This window comes from Siphateles boraxobius, unplaced genomic scaffold, assembly GCF_051911475.1.
Source record: "Siphateles boraxobius isolate OS27281-9 unplaced genomic scaffold, OSU_SipBor_1 13, whole genome shotgun sequence".
In the NCBI taxonomy this organism is placed as follows: domain Eukaryota; kingdom Metazoa; phylum Chordata; class Actinopteri; order Cypriniformes; family Leuciscidae; genus Siphateles; species Siphateles boraxobius.
This window is the reverse complement of record NW_027508733.1, coordinates 12,108,711-12,122,942: the sequence shown is the minus strand read 5'-3', so window position 1 is coordinate 12,122,942 and position 14,232 is coordinate 12,108,711. Positions and strand designations below refer to the sequence as shown.

At 35.2% G+C, this 14,232-nt stretch overlaps 2 protein-coding genes across 5 annotated transcripts in view; one reads left to right on the top strand and one right to left on the bottom strand.

The window, feature by feature from the left end:
* The window catches only part of LOC143735469 (uncharacterized), a 204,678-nt gene that overhangs the window by 47,438 nt on the left and 143,008 nt on the right, over nucleotides 1–14,232 (bottom strand). The window lies entirely within an intron of this gene.
* Nucleotides 1–14,232, top strand: part of LOC143735405 (uncharacterized) — a 77,916-nt gene that overhangs the window by 685 nt on the left and 62,999 nt on the right. For 2 of the 4 annotated variants that reach the window (XR_013203167.1, XM_077225521.1), the window contains 4 exons: nucleotides 893–1,216; nucleotides 6,293–6,634; nucleotides 7,031–7,153; nucleotides 11,322–11,354. Coding sequence is in view for 3 of the 4 variants with exons in the window: in XM_077225521.1 (XP_077081636.1) it covers nucleotides 893–1,216; nucleotides 6,293–6,634; nucleotides 7,031–7,153; nucleotides 11,322–11,354 (822 nt within the window). In the remaining variant the exon portion in view is untranslated. The remainder of the gene's footprint in view (nucleotides 1–892; nucleotides 1,217–6,292; nucleotides 6,635–7,030; nucleotides 7,154–11,321; nucleotides 11,355–14,232) is intronic. The other 2 variants (XM_077225523.1, XM_077225524.1) reach the window with 2 other exon arrangements.

Sequence of the window (14,232 nt, the reverse complement as noted above, 5' to 3'; positions counted from 1 at the left end):
TTTAGCAGTATTTATTGTTGGTCTTTTTTGTTATGTATTTTTTAATTTGTTGAGTGACACATGTTTTGTATGTCAAATATTCATGTCTGCTTCACTATTGAATAAGAAACTTGTACAATGATGCATGAATACAATGAAATCAATAAATGTAAATGTACAAAAAGTGATACATTTTAAAATGATAAATTATCCGTTTATCATCATCAAACATGCTTATATTAATATTATAAGATTCTTTAATGTCCTTTTTACAGTGTAACCCAATATAAAATATTGTGATTTTTTTTTTTGCACTAACTAGTTTCTCCAAATCAGACTCAAATTACTTTTTTTTGCAGATTTGCTATCCTCTAACTCAGGCATGAGGAAATTCGGTCCTGGAGGGCCGCTGTCCTGCAGAGTTTAGTTCAAACCCTAATCAAACACACCTGAACAAGCTAATTAATGTCTTCGGGATCACTAAGGCTACAGGCAGGTGAGTTTTTATCAGGGTTGGAGCTAAACTCTGCAGGACAGCGGCCCTCCAGGACCGACGTTCCCCATCCCTGCTCTAACTAATATTAAAGGTATTGCTGTTGAATTTTTGCAGAGTTGCACATATTCACTCAGCTAAATGTATTTACTTTATCATTTTAATTAGCTGTGTATAAAAGCATCTGCTGAAAGAATAAATGTAAATGTAGCACATCTGTAGATTGTAGATGAACCAACATGAGTTTTCTCTCATTAGTTTGTCACGATCAGGAAGACTGTCTGTTCTTCATTCGCAGCTGAATAATTCATTCTTTATAAGACAAGATTAAATGATCTGTTAAATCTGTTCACTACTATCAGCTGCAATGTTACTGTATATGAGTTAATCTCTGAGAAACTGTTTCTGTGTGTTCTGCAGGAGTGTTTGGTGTTGAAGCAGTGAAGACAGTGTCAGTGATGGAGGGAGATTCTGTCACTCTAAACACTGATGTTACTGAAACACAGAACTTTAATGAGATACAGTGGAGGTTTGGAGAGTCAGGTTCAGTCATTGCTAATACTGATGGAAGTAAGAGCTCATATCCCCATCACACTGAGATATTCAGCGGCAGACTGCAGATTGATCATCAGACTGGATCTCTGACCATCAAGAACATGAGAATAAAACACTCTGGACTTTATAAACTACAGATCAGCAGCAACTCTGGTACCTCATCTATGTCATTCAGTGTTACTGTCTATGGTGAGGATACTTTCATTATTTTTTGAATTAGTTGTTTACAAAAGCATTATCTACAGAACCAGTAAAATGCTCTATACATTTCACAGATCTAACGCCAACAATAAATGCATATGCCAAAATAAATGGCAGTCAGAATGGGATCAGTGCTTAAACAATAAATTACCTGAAATAAATCTTGATGTTGGGACAAGACATGAATTTCATTTTAATAATCACTGGGATCAAGACATTTACACACAATTACAGAGTCTCACATCAGTTTTTACTATCAGGAGAAAATTTCCCGTCAAAATCCAATTCAATTCAATTCAATTCAAATTTATTTGTATAGCGCTTTTCACAATACACATTGTCTCAAAGCAGCTTTACAGAAATTGCATTTCGGAAATGTACATAGAAAAATACAGTTAGTTAATCAAGTATTAATTTATGGCATAACATATCGCCGGCTTTGAGTCGTCTCTTCACAGGCGTCGAGTCGTCTCTTCACAGGCGTTGGGGCATCTGAAGTCTCCGTGAGAGGCTGGATACAAACTGGAGCTGACGAACGCTATTTACCTCGGGACTAGCGTCCCGAGATAACAGCAGAAAGGCAGATGGGAAATAATTAGCATAGCTGATGTTCATAATGTTAATGCATTCGAACTGATTCAGCAGTATCAAAGGTTAAGCATTAAGTGAATGCTTGGTTAAAGAGATGCGTCTTTAATCTAGTTTTAAACTGGGACAGCGAGTCTGAGTCTCGAACAATATCAGGAAAGCTATTCCAGAGTTTAGGAGCTAAATGCGAGAACGCCCTCCCTCCTTTAGTGGACTTAGATATCCTAGGAATGACCAGAAGCCTCGAATTTAGTGATCTTAAAGAGCGCGATGGATTGTATGGCGATAGAAGGTCTGTTAAATACACAGGAGCTAAACCATTTAGGGCTTTATAGGTCAGTAGGAATACTTTGTAATTGATACGTAACTTAATAGGTAACCAGTGTAGAGATGATAAAATAGGTGTTATATGATCATATTTTCTTGATCTAGTAAGAACTCTAGCAGCTGCATTTTGCACTAACTGTAGCTTGTTGATTGAGGATGCAGGACAGCCAGCTAATAAAGCATTACAGTAATCTAGTCTCGAGGTCATGAATGCATGAACTAACTTTTCTGCATCAGAAACAGATAGCATGTTGCGTAGCTTAGCAATGTTTCTAAGGTGGAAAAAGGCTGTTCTTGTAATATATGAAATATGATTTTCGAAAGTCAAGTTGCGGTCTAGTATAACACCCAGGTCTTTTACTGTAGTGGATAAAGTAACAGGACATCCTTCTAAATTAAAGTTGTATTGTAAGGGATTTTGTGGGTAGTTTTTGGACCAATAAGTAATGCCTCCGTTTTATCTGAATTTAATAGCAGGAAATTACACGTCATCCAGCATTTTATATCATTTAGACACTCTGTCAATTTAGATAAGTTAGTGTTTTCATCTGGTCGTGATGAGATATATAATTGAGTGTCATCAGCATAACAGTGGAAATTAATTCCATGTTTTCTTATAATATTACCAAGTGGCAGCATATATATTGAGAATAGCAGAGGGCCTAACACCGATCCTTGCGGCACTCCATAGTCTACTGACGTTATCTTTGATTTTTCCCCATTTAAACAGACAAAATGATAACGGTCTGATAAGTACGATCTAAACCAGCTTAATGCCTGTCCCTGAACACCAGTGTAGTTTTGTAGTCGATCCAGGAGTATTTTATGATCGATAGTGTCGAACGCAGCGCTTAGATCGAGTAGAACTAGTATTGAGATACAGCCTTGGTCAGAAGCTAAAAGTAAATCATTTGTAATTTTAACTAGCGCAGTTTCTGTGCTATGATGCGGTCTGAATCCTGACTGGAATTTTTCATATATCTCATTTTCTTGCAAGAAAGAGCACAATTGAGCGGACACAATTTTTTCTAGTATTTTAGACATAAATGGAAGATTTGAGATGGGTCTGTAATTTGCTAAGTTATTTGGATCTAATTGCGGTTTCTTAATGAGAGGTTTTATTACTGCCAGCTTGAATATTTTTGGAACATGACCTAAAAATAAAGACGAGTTAATAATATTAAGAAGAGGCTCTTCGACTACAGGTAACACTTCTTTCAGTAGTTTAGTGGGTATTGGATCTAATAAACATGTTGTTGGTTTAGATGCAATGATAAGTTTATTTAGCTCTTCCTGTCCTATAGTTGTAAAGCGGTGTAGTTGTTCTACAGGGGCCATAATTGAGGCTGAATCATAAGACATCATAGAGGATTGTATATTTACAATTGTGTTTCGGATGCTTTCTATTTTCTCATTGAAGTAATTCATAAAATCATTACTACTATATTGTAATGGAATATTTTGCTCTGGTGATGTTTGTTTATTTGTTAGTCTAGCCACGGTGTTGAATAAAAACCTTGGATTATTTTGGTTATTTTCTATTAGTTTGCGGAGATGCTCAGCCCTGGCTGCTTTTAGAGCCTTTTTATAACGTGACATACTGTCTTTCCACGCGATTCTAAAGACCTCTAAATTAGTTTGTTTCCATTTACGCTCTAAGTTACGAGTTTCTCTCTTGATTGCATGCGTAGCACTGTTGTACCATGGTGCTTTAGTTTTCTCTCTAACCTTTTTTAATCTAATTGGTGCAACAATATCTAGTGTACTAGAGAACATGGTGCTCAAACTGCTAGTCATTTCCTCTAGTTCATCTGTTTGTTTGGGTGCACTGCGCAGCTGAGATAGATCAGGTAAGCTATTTGAGAATCTATCTATAGTGGTTGGAAGGATTGTTCTGCCTGGTCTATAACGTGGCGCAACGTGACAAATTTCAGCAGTACGTATTATACAAGTTACCATGTAATGATCAGTGAGATCATCACTTTGCGGTATAATATTTATATCAGTTGGATTGGTTCCATATGATATAATTAAATCTAGTGTATGATTTAGACGATGAGTGGGACCACTGACGTTTTGCGTGACCCCAAAGGAGTTTAATAAATCTGTAAACGCAGTCCCTAACGCATCATTTGTATTATCTACGTGTATGTTAAAGTCTCCAACAATTATTGCTTTATCGACATTGACCAATAGATCTGAGAGAAAGTATGCAAACTCTTTTAGGAAATCAGCATAGGGCCCTGGAGGTCTATATAGGGTAGCCAAGGCTAGAGATAATATGGATTTGTTTCTTGCATCTAAGAGCGTAACATTTAGCACAAGTACTTCAAACGAATTAAACCTGTGACCTGTTTTCTGAGTAACATTAAGAATATCTCTATAGATTGTTGCAACACCGCCGCCACGACCGATCAGACGGGGCTCATGCTTATAACAGTATCCTGGTGGAGTAGACTCATTTAGACCGAAATAATCATTTGGTTTAAGCCAGGTTTCAGTAAGGCAAAGTACATCGAAACTATTATCTGTGACCATTTCATTTACAATAACCGCCTTAGGTGTGAGCGATCTAATGTTTAGAAGACCTAGCTTTAGAAATTGTTTTTGTTCACTGATATTTAGATTTTCTGGTTTAATTACAATAAGATTTTTGCTAGATCCTACACTAGATTTATTGTTTGGCCTCACTAAGCGAGGAATAGACACAGTTTCTATATAATGTTCTACACTATCCACAGTGGACCAAAATCCACTGTCCAATAAACATATTTTACTGGACTGTAATGCTTCTACCGCATTAAGGAACTTGTGTTATTCTGTCTGTACTTTTTGTAAAGGTTTTTAACCAAGCAAGTTAAAATTTATTTAAAGGTACAATATGTAAGATATTTGTAATAAAATATCCAAAAATCACTTGCACAGTATGTGTATATACATTTCCTGCAGTTTTGTACTTACAATAGCCCAAAAGTTCCCAAAGATTTTTAATTTCAGACAAATAATGGCTCGTCCATGTTCACTGGTCGCCTGTCAATGACGTAATATCCGCGTTATCCCTGGTTTCCGCTTGTACTGTAATAGTAACTATGGCGACAGACGTGGACAACTGTGTTATGTCTAGCGGCACGCTTACGCTGTTGTTGTTTCGTTCAAACATTATGGACTATGGCAAGCAGATTTTGGGACAAAACGAGTTAAGTAAGACAGCACTGTGTTACATCACAAGTTTAATTCGTCTAATAAACTGACCTGTGTGAGTAGTAATTCAGCACTTGTAGTTCGGTAGAATAAAATGTTCTTATTCCTTTATATCCGGGGGACTCGCGTGTGGCGTTGATATCTGTCTCTCATTAGCAATCGCGCCCTGCTTCATACCACAGTCATCTTAAAAACATCAATGTATTCACATTATTAGATCAATCGGCATGACAAGTTCCATAATTCTGCTTATGCGTCGTCAACCTACACCTTTGTTATTGTAAGCCCTACCGGCGAAAAAAATTACATATTGTAGCTTTAAGGTTTTTAGGAAAAAAAGCATAAATATTATTTAGTTTTAGTTTATTAAAATTAAGAACTAAAACCTTTTACAAAATTAATTAACTAATCAATTAATTTATTAACTAAAATTGGCTAAAATATATTCTCCATGAATATAGCCATAGAAGCTCCCACACATGGCATTAAAAAGAAAAGAAAATATTATATATAATCTGTTCAACAATCTTACAGAATTGTAGTTTCCCCTAATTTAATAACAAATGACCATTTCGACGGAAGTGAATCAATCAAAACTAACTTTAGCTGGAAATAACATTATTCAAGAACCACTATAAAACCAAACCAATCTCTGTTACCTTAAATTATATGTTTATCTCTGTAAAAAGCTGCTTTGAAACAATCTACATTGTTAAAAGCGCTATATAAATGAGGATGACTTGACTTGACTAGTTTCACAATATCACAGTCGTGCTGTTGTTCTTCACAACATCACAGCTGTGAGTGGGTCGCAGGTGATCACATGACTGATATTCAGAACAGCAGCATGGCAGATGTGTGATGTTGGTTTTATACCTCAGTACTACAAAGATTGAACTTTTGCCAGTAACAGTGTTCAGTCTCTGTCTGTGAATCTGTTTCTTGTAGAGTCTCCAACTGATGCTGTTATCGATGCTGGTGAAGCTGAAATGAAGACTGTGTCAGTGATGGAGGGAGACTTTTTCATTCTTCGGACTGATGTTAATGAAACACACGGAGATGAGCTGATAGTGTGGTGGTTTGACAGAAAACTCATCGCTAAATGTGATATAGAGGCCAAGAGCCTAATGAATGATACTGATGAGAGATTCAGAGACAGACTGCAGCTGGATCATCAGACTGGATCTCTGAACGTCACAAACACAAGAACAGCAGACTCTGGAGTTTATACAGTGAAGATCAGTAGCAGCAAACAGACGTTATACAATAAATTCAGTGTTACTGTCAGTGGTGAGTAACTCAAGACTTTGAAGTTATGATTGTTTATCAGCTGTCTGCGATTAATTCAGATGATGTGACATTAAAGGACTTAAATCATACGGAATTTACATTCAATGACATCATACTGCAACTTTCAGATCACAAAACTTCTTCCCCAGACCTTTTCATTTGCTAAAACGGCATGATTTGATGTGAATGGTCTTAAATTACTGACACCTGTAAATAAATCTGTGATTAATACTGACAACATGAACTTTGATCTCCATCACTGATTTGATTTTAATGTTTACATGCAATTAATTAACCATCATTAACATAAAGATCTACTTACCAGATCTTCTCTCAGGTTATATAGTGCTGATGTTTCTAGTGTTTGTTACTGACTGTCTCTCTTTATCATTACAGCACCAGGTCTGTCTTCAGGTGCTGTGGCAGGAATAGTTATTGTTGTTCTGCTGCTGGTGTTTTCAGCTGCAGCTGCTGTTTTTTACTATCGTCACATAATCTGTTCTCCAAAACCTTTATTGGGTAAGTATAACAACTCATACAACAAGAGATTTTCGTAAGTCAATCGTTTTTTGTTTTTTTTTACGCCACAAGTTCTGCTTGTGATTGCACAAGTTGGCCTAAAATCATAATCCTGCTGTCTTTTTTTTATGTTATCTGGACTGCCTAGCACCTCACATGATGTATTTGAAAACTAAGAATGATATTGAGAGTGTTGTGTAAATGACACTGATATGTATTGTGAGTCAATGAATCTATAACCTCTTATCTGGTCATTAGTTTGAGTTTTTTATGTATACTTAAAGGGATTGTTCAAGAAAAAAATCAGCCAAAAAGTATGAAATGTCATCCTACGGAGCTCTTTCTTTTTAAAGCCACGATAGTTGATAGAAACCATTTCTGTCAAAAAGGAAAATAAGTCATTTTAATGGTAAATTGCATTGGTTGTCGCATGTTTTTACAATGAATCACTACGCAAGTTTGAGTGTGAAGAATAATATTTTATCGTTGCAGCAAAGTGGAATATTTTCAACAAGTTCGGTATTTTACACTTAAAGACCTGTTTTAAGATCGTTTCTGATGAAATCGAACGGTTAACTCTCTGGGGTCGAGAAACGCGCCGGCGCGTTTTGCTGTTTTTTTTCCACATAGCAGCAACATAGACTTAAAATACTCCGTCATTTTTGGTCATATAAATAAAATCAACACATGATTATAAACTATAGAGGGTCTTCTTTTTTTTGTGTACACTCACATTAACATCAAAACCGTGTGCTTTTGTAAAATGAAGAAAATAAACAGGGTGTGCTTTCTGCCTCTCTGTCTCCGTTAAATTTTTTTCTGGTGCACGTCTCTAAACTTAAACAAAGCTCAGCGAATACTATTCACACAAGCACGAGCAATATATCTTTATAATCATTTAAATTTGTACTTTTAAAATATCTAATTCAAAACTAAAATAAATATTCTCTGTTAATGTAATCTATTAAAAAAGAGAGAGGTGTCAGCCGATCTCATTATCGTTCTCTCAGCTCATTATTCTGCTAATGTGACACGCCCACGGAGAGCGCGCGGTATTCAAACGCAAATGATCTGAAGCAACACATGCAAAGTGTCAACGCCCCTCATAAACGCGATAACACAACAAATGTAATCATCAGATTAATGTGGCCTACTATTTCTTCTTGCGAGGCTGTGTGAGGAATAATCCTGGGACATTTACCTCAGAACATGTACTGTTTTTTTTTCATTTCGAGGAGCAACGGATCCATCTGATAAGTACGTTTTTTTATATTATTGTTCTAATTGCGATATCATAGTGTATGTAAACCGCAAAAAGACTGTTTAAATATGAATCGCGTCTGTGTGTGAATGAATGAACTGAACAGTTTTTACCAAACCCTATTGCTATACTGAGATGAGTGAAAATCGACTGAAATATGTTGAAATAACGTTAAAATGTCTTTGTATTAGCAACGTATTAAACTGCAAATTAATATTTATATGCCCTAATATAGGCTCATAAAAAACGACATGCCTATGTTACAGACGAAATATGAAAGACAACATTTCGTCGACTAGTTTAGGATAGATTATTAACTGTTTACTGTAAACTAGACTACTGCCACATTGAATAAGCTTTTGTTCACCAATTTCTGCTCAAATGTTATATATTAGGCTATGTTTGTTTTGTCAAAAATAAAGTCATCAACTAGGATGCTATTATAGTCTTTGTTCCAATGTAGGCTTTATTCAAACTAATGAATCCTTAACTTTGAAATATGTATGATAAAATGTATACTTTAGTTTTTACAAAGAAATATGAAATATCCATCTGAGAAGTAAGTTTTTTTTATTAGTGTTCTAATTGCGATATCATAGTGTATGTAAACCGCAAAAAGACTGTTTAAATATGAATCGCGTCTGTGTGTGAATGAATGAACTGAACAGTTTTTACCAAACCCTATTGCTATACTGAGATGAGTGAAAATCGACTGAAATATGTTGAAATAACGTTAAAATGTCTTTGTATTAGCAACGTATTAAACTGCAAATTAATATTTATATGCCCTAATATAGGCTATCATAAAAACAACAAACGATATGCCTATGTTACAGAAGAAATATGAAAGACAACATTTCGTTGACTAGTTTTTGGATAGATTATTAACTGTTTACTGTAGCCTAAACTATAGACTACTGCCACATTGAATAAGCTTTTGTTCACCAATTTCTGCTCAAATGTTAAATATATTAGGCTATGTTTGTTTTGTCAAAAATAAAGTCATCAACTAGGATGCTATTATAGTGTTTGTTCCAATGTAGGCTTTATTCAAACTAATGAATCCTTAACTTTGAAATATGTATGATAAAATGTATACTTTAGTTTTTACAAAGAAATATTACACTTGAAATATTGTTATTTTAATTGTTGCTGTAATTGTAACCTTTTTAATAAAATAGCAAATAATATATTTACAAGGTAGATGTAAACAAAATCTTAAAAGGTCAATATAAGCCTTCTCTTCAAATTATTTGTATTGTGTTTTATTAGTGACAAATTTGGGGAGAGGATACATATCCAAAACTTTCTGAAAATACAGTATGAGAATTAACTACACAATTACTAGAAATGTTCACCTTGGATATTATACAATTTGCAAGCAAAAATACAAGTGGAAAAATACTATTTTTTTATAGATGTTTCCAACTGTGAACCAATTTTGTAGTATATATACACATTTCTTTTCTTGTGTCCTTGTATTCTTTCTTGTGGCTCAGTGACACACCTGTGAAAAGCTCATTATGCAGGCTCATTAAGCAGGTCTTTTGTCTTCACAGGTGTGAATCAGAGCATTATACATGAGTCACGCCCATTTCGCATATTGCCTTTCCAAACAAAAAGTGTTTTACTAAATTTAAATCAATGTATTATTTTATGTGAATGATTTGGAAGGATGATTTTCAGATCATTTTGAAGCAAATCCTAGGCGAGAACATCCATTAGTCAAAAGTCTTGTGGACACATATTTAGTATGTGTTTTGTGGCCTTATTTCAGAGACTTTAAGTTTTAGTTTTTTCAATAACCATGCATAAACAATATTCTCTCAAAAATACAAACATGTACATACATCTTGCTAATATATTATGGTAGCCCTGTTTGTGCTATATAGAGTGAATTTACACCTTTGCCATTAACATGTTTATAAATAACTGAAAAAAGCACAAATGTTAGAGCATGCCAGAACACCTCCAGGACCCCAAAACACATAGGACCCCAGAGGGTTAAGATTGAAATTTGGACAAATGCTGCTGTTCCGAGAATTTTAGGTTTCTGTGTAAGGACCCCCAACCTCCACAATGGTTTCATAGGTGCACTGGAAGAATCATTCATAAAACACATTCAACTTTAGTTTACAAAGACATGAAACTCACTGAGTGGTCTGGGGTGTTCACTGATATGCTCACAGAAAAAATTGCTGCAAAACATGCTTTCCAACAGGTGTTTTACCATTCGTTGTAAAACTGTGGAGCTATTTTTCCAAACGCCTCACAACCGGACATTCTTTCCGTTGAGAGCTTGAATAATAGACACTCCAGCCCAGTTGGTGGCGATAATGCACCTTTGCCAATGTTTGGATAGAGTAGCCTACGATACCGCAACTGCATAACTACAGAAAGAATACAAACAACCCCATTTCCGTCTCCGTGGGCGGAGTAATACCGTAACTCACAGAACATCCAATACATGTCAATAGAGTTGGACAAAAACTACGATAAAACCTGTTGGAATGCATCTTTTGCAGCGATTTTGGTGTGAACATATCAGTTTCATGTCTTTGTAAACTAAACTTGAATGCGTTTTATGAATGATTCTTCTAGTGCACCTATGAAACCATTGTCGAGGTGGGGTGTGCTAATACAGAAACCGAAAATTCTCGGGCCAGCAGCATTTGTCCAAATTTCAATCTTAACCGTTCTATTTCATCAGAAACGATCTTAAAACAGGGCTTTAAGTGTAAAATACCGAACTTGTCCTTTAAACTGCACATAAAGCTATCAAATAAGTTCAAAAATGGTGATGATGATCATGAATAATCACACCATATCTTCTCAGTCCTCCAGTGTTATTGACATCTGCTCAATATTATCTCCTATTTTCTCTGTTTCTATGTGCTGACTGACAAGATGAAGAGATCTCTATACAGAAGTCCGAACCGGGCAAGTATTAAACCTGATACAGCGAGAACACTTCGATTATTGTCTGACCGGAAAGTTCTAATGTAGTTTTGATATTTAGCATTTTTTAGCACATGTTCTGTTTGTGATTAGTTTAGTGCAATAATCAATGAAGCATGTGATTGTCCAATATTGAGCTGCATGATATTAGTATACTAATTACTTAATTTCTGTTTAGAATGCAGCATTGACCAGAACTACATTAAGACGATTCGATTGTGCCTGTATGTGTTTCTAGAGGCCGAGCATGTTAACATTCATGTAATGTTTGCACTACTGCTTTTGAAGCTCACAGAACTAAATGTAAGTTTGACAAACTTTAAGCATGAAACCCTAAACTGCTGTGACTGTTTTGAGTTTAACATGGGCTGTCTGACTTATATTTGTGTCATTGTGTGTGGCTTCATATGGCTTTTACTTTCAGACTTTAACACAGAAACCATTAAGATGGCGCTGCACTTGTTTTTTAATGATTTGATGCTTCCGGTTAATACTAAGTGAGTTGGTTTATCTCATCATATCTGGTCAGTAGTATTAATTATCAATATTTCAGCAATAAGCCATTTTTTAAGCAAGCTATTTCTGAGAAATACTGTTCAAAATTGAAACCAACGCCCAAACAAACAGTTAAGTTAATTTTTGCCAGATGTATGTTCTGTGTGTGTGCCAATGCACAGCCATGACGCCTAAGCTTGACTTCGACTAGCGCTAGTCATGGCCTATAGAGGGCCCAACAGGATAAGAAATCTTGAAAGTCAAACAGTTAAAGGGATAGTTCACCCAAAAATGAAAATTAGCCCATGATTTACTCACCCTCAAGCCATCCTAGCTGTATATGACATTCTTCTTATACATTCGGAGTTATATTAAAAAATGTCCTGGCTCTTCCAAGCTTTGTACTGGCAGTGAATGGCCTTTTCTGTTTTGAAGTCCATAAATGTGCATGTATCCATCATTAAAGTGGGTTAATAAAGTTCTTCTGAAGCAAAGCGATGAGTTTGATAATAAAAATATCAATATTTCAAACTTTATAAAGTAAAATAACTAGCTTCCGGCCAAACAAACATACGGATTCCACTTAAGTTTAAAGCGCAACATATGCGAATAATGCGACGCACTGCTGATATTTACGCTACGCCATGACGCACTGCGCTACTTCCGACTTCCAACTTAAGTTGTGCTTTAGGCAGACGCTAGAATTTTACTTTGTAACATGTTCAATATTACAGTTTTTTACTATCACTATGACAATTTTTTCAATACTTTTAACAAATTTCCTAAACTCTTAACACAGTTAGCACTACATCCGTCTGTGTAAGCTATACTATTAACACATTTCTTGTTGCTTTAACACAAAATGCATACAATTTACACAAATTTAAAATGCTTGAACTTCTTTTACACACAAGCTCAAACAAGACCAAAACAATGTATTTTTACTGGCAAATTTACCAATGCTTTAACACTGAATGTCAGAACAGAAAACACCATGTTTTAAACCTAACCTTACAGGCTAAAGTCAAGGTAAGCAGCTGTTTATATTGTGAATTGAAACACAAATATATCCCCTGTATTTTATTCTATTGTTACTGAGAAACAGCTGATTGAATTATGCAAATATATAAATTTATTTTTATTTATTTTCTTTATTGCAGCAATTCTGTCTCTGTCTTCGTTTTTTCATTACAGTAACTGTACATTCTATAAAGCACTCTGAGATGGGTCTTTTTATTGAATTTCTGCAGCAAAAGACCTAAACCCAACAAAACAAAAATGTAGAGAGGCTTCAAAAGAAACTGCAGTGCAAAACACAATCTATGATCAATACAATACATATAAAATATACAATACATAAAAAATAATGCAGTTTCTGTAATTCCATCTGATGTTGTGATGAGTGATTTTATGACATTGTGCTATGATTGACTAAATCTCCCTGTTGGACGAGAATATATGTTAGTGTTTTGAAAAATTATTTGATTTTGAGACATGTTTGCAGTGTTTTGGTAGACATAGTGTATTGTTGCTAGTGTATTATTGTATTTTGAAAATTAGTGTTGGAGTTTAGTTTACAATGTGTGATTTTGAGCATGACATTAACTGTATTGCCAATTGTGTGTTGTAGGTGTGTTGGTGCGTTAAGAGTTTAGGAAATTTGTTAAAAGTATTGAAAGAATTGTCATAGCGATTGTAAAAAAAACTGTAATATTTTTCTTACACAAACTCATCACTTCGCTCCAGAAGGCTGCATTGTAACGCACACACATAGTTTGCACATTGCGCGCAGATTGCACACACTCAGAATCATTCAGTAGTGCAGAAATGTGTTGTCAACACTGTTCTGTGATTTATCAATAAATTAGCTGAGAAACTGAAAAGTTCTAGCATATATTTCTTAGTAACTAAAACCCACAGCTACACTATTAGTAGAGAGATGCTGCCAGGTAGAATTAATTCACACGCAATCGCTCTCTCACTAATGTATTCAGATAAATGTAATTTTTCTGTGCTACTTTATCTGGATCTGATTTAGAATGAGAAGAAATCTGTGAGAAATATAACGACCCAAAAGAACTGATAAAAATAAGCTGTTAGAGCAATAGCCTTGTGGGCAACGCTTATTTATGGTTCAGGCTTATTAGTACATTCAAGACGGCATCAGTGACTAGTCGACTCGTCTTTCATCACATAAATGTCGACTTTAAAAAAAGAACTATGAACTATGTCCCGCTTTAATATTGAAAAAGGTTTCCCAGCGCTGGAGAAATGTTTGAGAGCGGGAATGGCCGGAAATGAACAGAGGTTGCTATGTTTCTGCTCGAAGTGTGAATAACATTGTTTTTTGCTGTACCACAGAACC